General features: G+C 41.4%; 1 protein-coding gene across 1 annotated transcript in view; it reads left to right on the forward strand.

Moving 5' to 3' along the window:
* Positions 1–12,670, forward strand: part of LOC135107627 (protein bark beetle-like) — a 77,864-nt gene that overhangs the window by 32,965 nt on the left and 32,229 nt on the right. The window contains 7 exon segments of the mRNA XM_064017686.1: positions 7,473–7,663; positions 8,004–8,074; positions 8,076–8,138; positions 8,624–8,828; positions 9,850–10,088; positions 10,680–10,771; positions 11,806–11,963. Of these exon segments, the coding sequence (XP_063873756.1) occupies positions 7,473–7,663; positions 8,004–8,074; positions 8,076–8,138; positions 8,624–8,828; positions 9,850–10,088; positions 10,680–10,771; positions 11,806–11,963 (1,019 nt within the window).

Here is a 12,670-nt window from a genome sequence, read left to right on the forward strand (position 1 = left end):
CTCCCTCTTTCGGTACAATCGTGGTCATAAGTCGAGTAACCAGCACCGTTGACTCCCATTGTATTTGGCGCTTTACTCAGTCTTACGTCCTCCGATATGCCGACAGTCTTACAAAACATGACAGTTCGTTGATTCGTAGCAGATCAGAGGATGAGAGATGGATATAATACGCTAAATATTGTATATAAATATTGTAAATAAGTAAGTCCGGTATGTGTCTGAACTATTGGCCATGACTATACGTACGATAATAATGCTTTGGGTGAACAACACTGCTGGGGAATGTTTCAGGTCCACGTGCTTACTTCCGGATATCATTATGTATCGACCTACCTGTATGCCATAGCCTCAGGTGGATCTCTCTCTCTCTCTCTCTCTCTCTCTCTCTCTCTCTCTCTCTCTCTCTCTCTCTCTCTCTCTCTCTCTCTCTCTCTCTCTCTCTCTCTCTCTCTCTCTCTCTCTCTCTCTCTCTCTCTCTCTCTCTCTCACGTAATGGTGAACTTTAACACAAGAATTAAAGGAGACATCACGCCACTACTCTCGTTGACAACTAATGGGTCTTCTAAGTATTTTCTTATTAACACACACACACACACACACACACACACACACACACGCACACGCACAGGTGGAGTGACGCCTGGGAGGTATTGTACTGTACACCCCGAGGCTCCTGTCTGTGAAGATTTTCCCAAGCAACGGCCCGTGAAGCTTCCCGTACGTGTCCTGGTGGAGGTGTAGGTCCCGGAGGAGGAGGAGAAAGAATAGGAGGAGGGAGAGGAGGTGGAGGAGGAGAACAGGAAGAGGAGGAGGAGGAGGAGAGCAAGATCGATGATATAAGTACGGTAATGTCTATAAATGTACGAAACAGCGTCGTCAGAGAACTTGAAAACATCATTATATACTGAACCTGTATACCGGAAGAGGAGTAAGAGGAGGTTGAAAAGGAGAAGGAGAAAGAGGAACAGGAGGAAGAGGGAGAGATATGATTATAAGTACGGTAATGTCTGTAAAGTAATGAAATTCCGTCACTAAAGAAGTCAAAGGCCTAGTCTATGCTAATATTTTACCACCCTGAAAGAATAATAATAGACGAACACGTGAAGAAAAAACGGGGGAAAAAAAATAAGTCGCATTAGTCACTCCGACAGGGATAACTATCTGATGACAGCTGCAATCACCACACCGAGAGAGAGAGAGAGAGAGAGAGAGAGAGAGAGAGAGAGAGAGAGAGAGAGAGTTACCTGAGGCAGAGTTACGCAGGTATAATACGTGGATCGATACAGGACATCCGGAGTTTAGCACGTGGACCAAAAACTCTCTCTCTCTCTCTCTCTCTCTCTCTCTCTCTCTCTCTCTCTCTCTCTCTCTCTCTCTCTCTCTCTCTCTCTCTCTCTCTCTCTTTCTCTCTCGAAGGACGAACAACGACTAGAATAGGAGGAGAAGGAAGGAAAGGCTCTCTTTAACTGACCCTAGAGGCGTTCCAGTGGACTTATAGTGGTGGTGGTGGTGGTGGCGGGGAGGAAGGCAGAGCTGAAACGCCGTAAGCCTTCCCCAACCCCTACATTAAGCACAGGCCTTGACCGTGGTGACCGAGGCGCTTCTAATCGAGGCCGGTCACTTCCACTTTACACTTGTTGAGAAAGATTGTCCTCCCCAAAACGGGTTTACGCTCACTTGGAGGTAACGGCACAGGAGGAAGCTATTATGAGAGAATGGCACCGTTTCTCCTTCCCTCCCCGCGTGAAAGATCTTACCAGGGAGGCTGTTGTGCAAGGCCACGATAAACTCTGGGATATTCAAAGCAATAAGCCTAAAGAAAGATACCGTAGGACGAAAGGGGGCGGCGTTTGAATCCTATATAATCGAAGGTTGTGTCCCGTTCCTTTGGTCAGCTTTGGTTTCAGGGCACCAGAGACAAGATTATTGTTTACTACTACTACTCTGGTGCAATACTCTATCTTGCTGGAGGAGTGCGTTCAAAGGCTGAGTAGCGTTCCCGTGCATGAAAACGTATTCCCTAAGTACCTGGATAAGCAGTGAGGCGTTCTAGTGTGCACCCTAGCTAGTCTTCCCGATGTTCACTCGTTAAACAGGCAGCTTCGCACATGTTTGGAAGTTTTAGTTCATATATATATATATATATATATATATATATATATATATATATATATATATATATATATATATATATATATATATATATATATATATATATATATATATATATATATATAGACTACAGGTAAAACTTGCATATGTGAAAAATGTTCAGAGAGAGAGAGAGAGAGAGAGAGAGAGGGAGAGGGGGGGGAAGGGAAAGTCGCGCACGTGTCCTTCTTATAGGCTTATGACTCAATAACCAGCAGGGTCTCAGGGTACAGGCGTCGCAGACACAGGGGTAGTTTCATTACACATAAACACATAGTAGGTAAGAGAGTAATTTCAGTGATTTGTGCACCATAGAAGCGGTAAGAAATTTCTTGTTTGCAGTTTGATAATAAGTACAATTAAGTATCGTGCTGCAGTAGGCTCGCCAGGGTAGCAGTGCGAGTGAGTCGTTGGGTAGGTGCGTGACGCTGCCAGTCACACCTCAGGGGCGAAGATTTTTCCGATCAGCGGCCCGTGAAACGTCCTGTACGAGCCTTGGTCTAGGAGGGGCCAAGGAGACGAGGAGGAGGAGGAGGAGGAGGTGGAGAGAACAAAAGAGAGAAAAAAAAAAAAAGACGGGAGATGCAGAGGAAATACAATAGGATATAAAGAAAGGGGGAAATGTTAGTCCTCAGAGGAAGATGACGTAACTCTTCCTGTGGATGAGCACTTTTTGTGCGTGTATTTTTTGACTGTCTTGTCTCTCAGGACTTTTTTTTTCTCATTTTAATGTGAGCAATTATGCTTCCGGTCATGATTATATGAATTTATCTAGCAATTACGAAACACGTTTTATGACACCAGGGTAGGCAGAGCGTGTGTGGTGATTCTCGGTTACACATACATACATACATACATACATACATACATACCATAGCAGTGAGGGCATCCACCATCTCCGTCACCACTACTATCACCATCACCCTTCGTGCGGAAAACCTTGCGTAAGAGAATAACAATAATCAACCTATCAAATATAAGAAAAAAGTTAAAAATGACTAGAAAAAATAATCCAATGCCCCAACTTACTCCCTGCCTCGGGTACGTGTGTGTGTGTATGCATGTGGTGTCGAGTCACTGCTGCCATCACCACCAAGCATAGTTGCCAGCTCAAATCTTCCCTCAGCGCGTAGCGGTGGTGGTAAGGGGACGGGTGTGCCTTTTGAGATGGCAACAGTGTGGTAGAGACTCCAGCTGTCGTCAGATAGTTATCCTTTTCCTTGTGGGAGTCACGGTTTCCTGTCTTTTTTCTCTGTCTCATCTGTCTGTCTGATATCTCCCTAAAATAGCTGAGATTCAAAATGGAGATGTGCATTCGAAAGCTTTGACTGCGCTATTTTTCTTGTTATACGCATTTAAATATTCCTCCTCCTCCTCCTCCTCCTTACTGACTCATTCACCAACCTTCCTTATCCCGGCCTTTTTTCGTCTTCCCTCCTTCACGTTTGTTTGCTCCCTTCACTTTTCCCTCCCACGTTTCCTCTTTTCTTCCCTTCCCTTCCTCACTTTCCCTTCGTTCCACCCTTGGGACTTGACCGGATGTTACACCACTGAACAATGTGCTAGTATGTCTTGTGTGTGTGTGTGTGTGTGTGTGTGTGTGTGTGTGTGTGTGTTGCCTTTATACACCCACGGTAGAAATAAATCGAAAACTTTTTATAAGACGTGATAGTCATTCAGGTGTCTCGTTCCTCCAAGGTCGAGTTTTGGCAAAAGTTAAGGCGAGCGAAAGTGAATGCCAATGTAGCCTGGACAGTGGTGGCTCAGGAAGGGAGGGTGTGTTCCGTGTGTTGCGATGTATTGGTCTGGAAGGCATTGTATTGTTATTTGTCATGGTGGCCTATGTGTTACTTTGTCGTGTCCCCTTCTCCTTATTATTTATTGCTTCATCGAAACCTTAGTCGCTGCTGCTGCTGCTGCTGCTGTTGTAGTTGTTGTTGTTGTTGTTTTTGTTACTGCTGCTGCTGCTGCTGCTGCCTCTGCCTCTGCCTCTGCTGCTGCTACTGCTACTACTACATCAATAAAAAGATCAACAAAAGTTAAGCATGACATTGAAAATAATAACAACAATAACAACAGCAATAGCAACCATGATGAAAATAATAAATAAATGGTAGTAATGACAACAACACCACAACATTAGTACTCTACCAGTAGTAGTAGTAGTAGTAGTAGTAGTAGTAGTAGTAGTAGTAGTAGTAGTAATGCTTTAGTTAGATGTGTCAGTACTAGTGCTAGAAAGGAAAGGAGCTAAGATTTTTTTTCCCTCTCTCTCTCTCTGCTGCACGTACACCTTCCTAGGATCAAGTAGATAAGTGAATAAATTATACTATACAAAAAAAGAAGAAAAAGAAAAAAAAAACTCAAATGTAAGCAGACCGCCTTGAATGGACTCTCGCCTGTGATAGGACATACTCTCCTCTTAAGCGTATATCGACTGCGTTTCCTGAATGCTGTGACAAAGATGCAGTTCGTGATGTTGATGCTCAAAACTCAGGATGAAAAAAAATGTATATACATGTAGTTATTTATTTATTTTAACAGATAAAAAAAAAGATTAATCGTGATGATGTTAGTGCATGTACTGTAATACTGTTTAATAGCCGTGTATCATCTGAACTTGAGAGAGAGAGAGAGAGAGAGAGAGAGAGAGAGAGAGAGAGAGAGAGAGAGAGAGAGAGAGAGAGAGAGAGAGATTTCGGCTGAGTGTATGCCAAAAAATATTTGGTGTATGTGGAAGGCGAAAGGTTGCTTTGTCTAGGAGGCTCATGATGGCATACATGGGTGACTAATAATGCAGAGATAAAATCATTCTCTCTCTCTCTCTCTCTCTCTCTCTCTCTCTCTCTCTCTCTCTCTCTCTCTCTCTCTCTCTCTCTCTCTCTCTCTCAGCAAAATTATCATGGTAACACTGCACCACCAGCATCAGGAGAGGTAGTAGTGTAGCCAACGCTCTGCTGCTCATCCTCAACAATGGGAAGCGCGTCAATTATCATTATTATTTTTTTACTCCAGATAAACATCCCATCTTGCTCATCTTCTCGGCATTTCCCTTCCTTTTTCCCACCTTCTTATTTACTTCCTTTCATCCGTTTCCTCCATTCCCATCCTTTACTGTCTTTTTTTTTTTTTTTTTTTTTTTTTTTTTACGTTTCCATCCTTAACGAGGGGAAAGATAAATATTTAAGGATGATTCAAATAACTCCTCCTTCTACCCCTCTTCCTTCTCGTCGTCCTCCATTTCCCACGGTTATACTGTCATTAAGTTTTAGTTAAGCCCTAATTTTCAGCAATGATTATTCTTCTGATCTCAGTTTATTTCTTTCTTGAGTGAGATGTATGCCAGAAATTTAATAGAGGTGATCTTAAGGAATGCGTTCGTGTAGGTTACTTAAGACATGGGTGAGGATAGACGAGTGTGTTAAAAATTAATCTGACAACTTGTATATTTAATCCATATTGCAAGCGAGATGCTCGATACATACGAAGACTCATTAAATACTACAATTTTGTTTTGCACATTTTTTTGCTTGGATAATTGCTACGCTATCTACCTTGATATTTTTCCGTTATAGGCGAGTTTGTTTATAATTTATGTAACAACTTGCACTATATTTAATCCATGGCACAAGTGAAATGCTCTGAATGATAACGCAGGGTGCTTAAAAAGTCTATATTACTTAATACTAATTCTTTGTCCGGATGTTTTGCTTGGATAATTGCAGCGCTAGTTACCTGGATATTTTCCCATAATTTTAGCAGATCACCCGTGTAATTTGTCGGAGCGGGATCAGTGACTGGACCACATGCCCCTCTGAGGCTCGTGTTGGGTGGAATGACAGCAACACATGCGGTAATTCTGACATGAAATACAGTATTCACATGACTTGCGTGTTTCGCTTGTGGCTATCACGTTCAGTATTATCATAATCAAGTCACAAACCTGTTCATTTTTCCCTATTACGCCCTTGTCATTTCTTTATTTATTTGTTACTTGTTGGGATGGGCGCAGTGGAGACACCCTCGAGGTTTTTATTTATTGTTGATCACTCATGATGCCACAGTAGACGGTGCACAGACTAGTCAGCTGCTCGTCATCCAGTGTGGGCTACATCGTGACTGGATAACAGGATAACCAATAAGGAATTTTAGATGGCTGATAATATGTTCTGATTTCATACAGACTAGAAAAGGAAGCTCAGCGTATTAGACACTCTCTCTCTCTCTCTCTCTCTCTCTCTCTCTCTCTCTCTCTCTCTCTCTCTCTCTCTCTCTCTCTCTCTCTCTCTCTCTCTCTCTCTCTCTCTCTCTCTCTCTCTCTCTCTCTCTCCCTGAAAGCCAATGTCGGCCCACAAATTTTGTATATAGCCTTTTAAATATTTACGTAATTACTCGTGTGTGTGTGTGTGTGTGTGTGAAGAAAAGTGTCCCACATGAAATGTTCACATCTCTTCGGACTGCTAATATTGATGTTGTTCGCAGTCATTTAGTTCTGACGGAATAATTGAATTTTCTGCCGCACAGCGATGACGAGACGACTGGTGGTGTGTGGCGTCAGTTTCTTAGGCTGGTGTACTGATGACCCTGGGACCGCATTATGAATCGTTTTTGTGTCATGGTTCGACTACATTAAACATACTGTATTGGAAGTTATTAGTTTTTTTTTCAAGAGTTAATGTTTATAGTGATGGTTAAGCAAAGAATCCACATCGTCAATTGCAAAGACGCCCACGAGAATCCGGTGACCTTTGAAAATAGACCCATAGTTTTTTTTTTTTTTTTTTTTTTTATGGGCCTGGTGTGAGAATTGAAAGGAGGAGCATCTTCCTTGATTTCTTTTTCTTCTTCTTCTTCTTCTTCTTCTTTCTTCTTCTTCGCTGCGATTCGGGACGTGTGTCGATCAAATGTTGCCTTAGGTTGCCGCCGACCGGATATTTGCGGTGGGTGGTCTGGAAGACGTCAAGTGCATTGTCCGGCGCCTCGGTCAGTTTTATAGCTCTGTGCTGAGTATCGTGACGTGACTGGAGAGAAAACAGGTGTGGTGGGAGAGAAAGGTAACTGGGTATAGGAATTATTTCAATAAATGTGTGTGTGTGTGTGTGTGTGTGTGTGTGTGTGTGTGTGTGTGTGTGTGCGCGCGCGCTCAAAATAGCTTACTATTAGAAGAGATTCCATTCGTACGAGTATTATATAGGTACTGAGAGAAAAGACAGATTTAGCAGGTTAAAATTTCACATACAATTAGGTCATTGATACTTGTTAAATTAAGTTAATTTCGTGTTCTTCACAGCATGCAGCATATTAATGAAGTTTATTTATAGCTGGACTGCGGCGGACCTGACAGTGGCTTGTCGACAACTGGGATTTAGCGGCGGCAAGTATTGGGAATGGCAGGACCGCGCCAACAACGACACGGCGACACTTCTTTACCAGGCGCCGCAATGCTCGGGCCTCGAGGATGACATCACTAAGTGCGCCTGGCAAACACATTCCATGGGCGGCGGCGTCTGCGGTAAGAAAGAGGAGAAAGGAAATTATGCATTCCGAATGGAGGAAGAAACCAATTATGCTCGAGAAATTGGGAAGATACATGTTGCATTATTATAAGAACCGTGGGAACACCAGCAGGGTTCGCAGGGTGAGCACATGTTACACACACAACACACACACACACCCGCACACACACACACACACACACACACACACACACACACACACACACACACACACACACTCGGGAGACGTACGAAACTGAAATGAGATTAAAATAAGGGATAGGCAAATATCTGAGTGTGTACTAAGAAAGGAGTGGTAGGCATATATACTAACTGCCTTGGTCTGCCCTTCCTTAGATATGCATCCTGACCTCGGCGTGGACTGTGACCCTTACCATGCCCTGTGGCGCGGCACCAACCACTGGAAGGGGCATCCTCTTCCAGAACGCGGACTTCGAGGGGCAGCTGTTCCACAATACATTATATCAGAAGGTAATCAGTCTTGTTTACGTGCTGTGGTTCATCCCGCATAGGTTATCATTTCATGAATAGCTGCTTTGCATATCTAGTATCCTGTGTTGATGTGTCTCATTATGTTCTGCATCTTATGACGACGCAGAACAAGTCAGTAGGTATGCAGTAATAAATAGCATTATAATTTGCATTTCGATCTTTGACGGTGTGTGTGTGTGTGTGTGTGTGTGTGTGTGTGTGTGTGTGTGTGTGTGTGTGTGTGTGTGTGTGTGTGTGTGTGTGTGTGTGTGTGTGTGTGTGTGTGTTTAAAGGTTCCAACATTGGATAGAGATAATTGTAGCCCGAGAGACCGGTTTTCCACTGTAATATTTAATTTTTTTGTGGACTCCATGGAGATGCATTGCTTCCACACGTTCCCATAAATATCTTTCATAACTGTTTATGTTCCTGTCTCGCTCACTTATGAGTTTGTCCTTTAACTTCAATTCTTCATGTGTCTTCAGGTGTCCAAGTCTGTGCTGAGCTTTGTGAACATTGAGTATGCAGGCATGGGGCCACAGCGGGAAGTGTTGTCATCCATCATGACTCGAAAAGTGCCGCCACGCCTGCGTCACGTGACCGTCACGAACAGTGCCTTCAATGGCATCAACATGACCCTCCCCGGGACATTTGTCCATCTGGAGAACGCCGTGCTGAAGGAGAACGCCGGTAGGTTTTCTCGAATGATGTTGGATTTTAAAGAAGTGCTGGAGTTTGGCATTATTCATTATAGTTATTATTTACCCATTATCTGTAATTATAGAAACTCCCTCTCTTGGTTTGCTTCTTGAAGAGACCATGCCCATTTGCCCATATTTGAAGAGAGAGAGAGAGAGAGAGAGAGAGAGAGAGAGAGAGAGAGAGAGAGAGAGAGAGAGAGAGAGAGAGAGAGAGAGAGAATTATCAGGTCCAGCATGGTTGCCAACTTGCCAGTCTTACGTACCTTGTTTGGGTGAACACCTAAATATACCTAGCTATGAGCCTCAGTGTTATGGTGTGACAGAAGAGAGTAATATTTAGTTGTGCGGGAAACAACATATTTAATTAAATGGGTAGAACAAGAGTAAATTTATCATCAGTTAAACCTGATCATTATTCTCTCTCTCTCTCTCTCTCTCTCTCTCTCTCTCTCTCTCTCTCTCTCTCTCTCTCTCTCTCTCTCTCTCTCTCTCTCTCTCTCTTTTTCCATTAGAAGAAAAAAATTGTGATAAGCATGCATAAACAATTCCAAGTAGTAAGCCAAGCATGCTCAATAATAATAGTTCTGTGGTGTTTACCTGAGTGCCTTCATTTTTTGTAAGATAATATGACTTACTAATCATCTCTTTAACTTGAAATATTTGTTGTGATTGGGAGTGTAAAGGCCCCAAAATTGTCTTGGGGTTTGATGATCATTACAGCTGAGACATCTGGAGAGGAGTTTGATGCCCAGCTAAGGCCTCTCATAACCTCAAGTGTCTTTCTTTCAGATCAGTGTTTTTATGAAGTACCCAAGGAGGGGGAGTGCATAGCATGTTCATAGCTATTATTAGGAGAAATAATGTCAGAGATATCATGCCAAACACTCTGGTTATGTCTGTTACATGAAATGACTGTAGCATTAGTAGTTATCAAGTATTGCATATTAAGAATAGTATATATCTGCTACATATAGTTATACCACAGCTCTAATTTGCATTTATTTGACCAGGTCATGGGCTTTACGTGAATACCTCAACGGGTTCAGTTTTGATCGATCGGGACTCTGTGGTGACAGACAACCAGGCAGATGGAATCAAGTATAATTTTCACCATCGCGAGCCAGACAAATCTGCATCAGACACTTTCCAGGACTTTTGTGCTGGGGCATCCAACCTCAACCAAGCTTACCCCATTGTAACAGTGGCCACACAGGACCGGTACTCCTTCAAGGAATTGAACTGTGAGAAGGTAAATACTGTAATATGCAGGTCCTTTTGGGAACTTTAGTTGATCTGTTCCTTTTAGTGAGTGATACTATTTTGTGACTGCAGGATTGCTGCATCTTGCTGGACACACAGTGCCATTATATTCCTCAAATAGCTTGAATACAAAGAACTCACAGTAAATATTTATATTTACCAGACTTATGGTATAGATTTTACTTCACCATTAACACCAACTAATTCCAGTGCATGTTTTCCTTTTTGGGAGTAACCAGTTGGAGTGAAAACACATATCTTTAGAATTTGCACCAACCTTCATTTGGCTGTTGTGATAGTCCACAAGGAAATTGCTAATACCACACAGACTAGGTCTTGGCTTGGTTCACACACACACACACACACACACACACACACACACACACACAATGAAGTGAATGGTTAATCAGTAGAACATGTTGTTGTCACTGTTCATCTTTGCTATTGTGAGTGTTCTTCCAACCTTCATGATCCAAGATAGGTAATATGCTCACCTACTTGTCATGCTGATGATGTGATGGTAATGATGGTACGAATGCCACTTTATTCCATGTGACTAATGCTTTCATTGCTGTTGCAGCTGTTTGTCACTCGGGACAGTGATTTTGTCTTCACTGTACATTTCTCCTACATGCAAGCTGAAGAGGAGAAGGCAGGCATGGTTGAGGTCAGGTGAGTCTTGCTGCCTGTGATGTGCCCTTTGCTCACATTACACCTGCTCCTTAATAGAGGGTTTATGCTCATTTTCTGAGAAGGCTTTGTATTGCCTTATTTTGTGAGTGAATCCAGATGAGTGACCTATATAGATGTTATATTGGTGAGGTTTCATGTGTGACATGAATTAAATTTACTGAGGTACAGTTATTCATTAAATACATTTTTGGAAAATCTAACTCATTGCACAGTATCATTGACTCATACATTGAGCTCAACCCCTCAGATATGTAACCTAGAAAAACCTGTATCATGTATGTGGTAATGGTTTTGGAGGAAGTAAAGATATCACAAGTTCTTTGTATTGTGCATTACACAGAGATTCAGAATACTATCTAGTTTATTTTGTGTATTGTAATAGGTGAATGAAACCATAACAAGAAGTTGAAATGTTTCCCATGGACTTGTATTTCTATGAAAGAAGTGGAAGAATTATTTAATTTGAAGAAGTAATATATATAGAAAAGTAAGAGATTAATTTGAGAGGAATGAGACAAAGCTAAGGAAAGAGAAAGAAATATGAATGGGATTTTTAGTTTCTTTTTTATTTTGGATACCAACTTACATATGTAATAGAGTCACTTCTATACATATGAGTGCATACATTATAGTATTCTAGTTTTCATAATAAAATGGGGACCTGTATGTAGCATTATAAAAGAGCTTGAAGGAAGATAATGGAGACTGATAATGGAGACTCAATAACCTGTGCTAACAGGATATAGTCAGGAAGAAAAGAAGAAAAGTGTCCTGCAATGACACTTTTTTGCTGATAACTTAATAGAGAAATAAAAATTTTGAAGTCCTACTGTATAGACTTATTTGGATTAGGAATGGTTGGATCTATTTCCAAACTCTGCTTCATTGGCATGAAAAAGCTGGACAGACAGACCGGCAGAAAGATTGAACACTCTTAGTAATAGATTTGCAAATCAAGGTTTCCCCTCAAGAAGTAGTTCGTCTTACTGGAATCCATTATTTTTCCATTTCAGAGAACAGAATCGGTATGGGAATCTCTTAACCAAGTTTGAATTGAGAAATAACACATTTCCACCTTCTGTTGTGTCCCGAGGCAATAGGATCTGGATCAAGGTGACAGCTAAACCTCGTATCTTGTCATTCATCTTTATGGAAGTGATTGCCAGCAAGTGTAAGTGTCCTGATGATTATTGATGGTAACATTAACAGTTGGTTAAATGCTATTTTTTTTTTATACAGCATTCCCTTGAGCTAGACATTAGGTGTAATGGATGATCAAATATATCAATATCTGACATATCTGGTGTGATGGAAATCCAGTTATGTGGCAAGCCAGGTGGCTGGAGTACTCATCATTTCTACTCATTGCTTCCCATCCACCTATTTTTACCCTTCCCATTAGCATACAATAGAGTTATTTAAATGCCATGAAAAAGCAGATATAGAACCTCTAAAAACAGGGAAAGAGTGTGAGTCACCACACATGATTATCGCTTATACCTTTCTTACATGCTGCACAAAGCTAAACTCATCCCTGACACTTGTGTATTATTTGTGTTGATTTCATTGTTGTTTTTTCCTGCATTTATTCTTTAGTGTTTAGCCTTTGTAACCTTTATGTATCTACTAAGCTGCTTTATATTTTCCAAGCTATCAGTAATGGACACTAAATCATGAGTACCTGTATAAAAATTTTCATAGTATTAAGCTTTACAAATATGTTGATAATTGATAATTTGTTAAGCATTATTTTAAAAGATAGGAAACTCAGTATTGAATCTTGGTACATAACAACATTTCTCTTTTCTGTTTCAATATGTGTTAGATATTTACTCTTACACAAGTTGTGAACCAAACTGTTGCTATAGACACTTAAAA

This window comes from Scylla paramamosain, chromosome 15 (genome assembly GCF_035594125.1).
Source record: "Scylla paramamosain isolate STU-SP2022 chromosome 15, ASM3559412v1, whole genome shotgun sequence".
In the NCBI taxonomy this organism is placed as follows: Eukaryota; Metazoa; Arthropoda; class Malacostraca; order Decapoda; family Portunidae; genus Scylla; species Scylla paramamosain.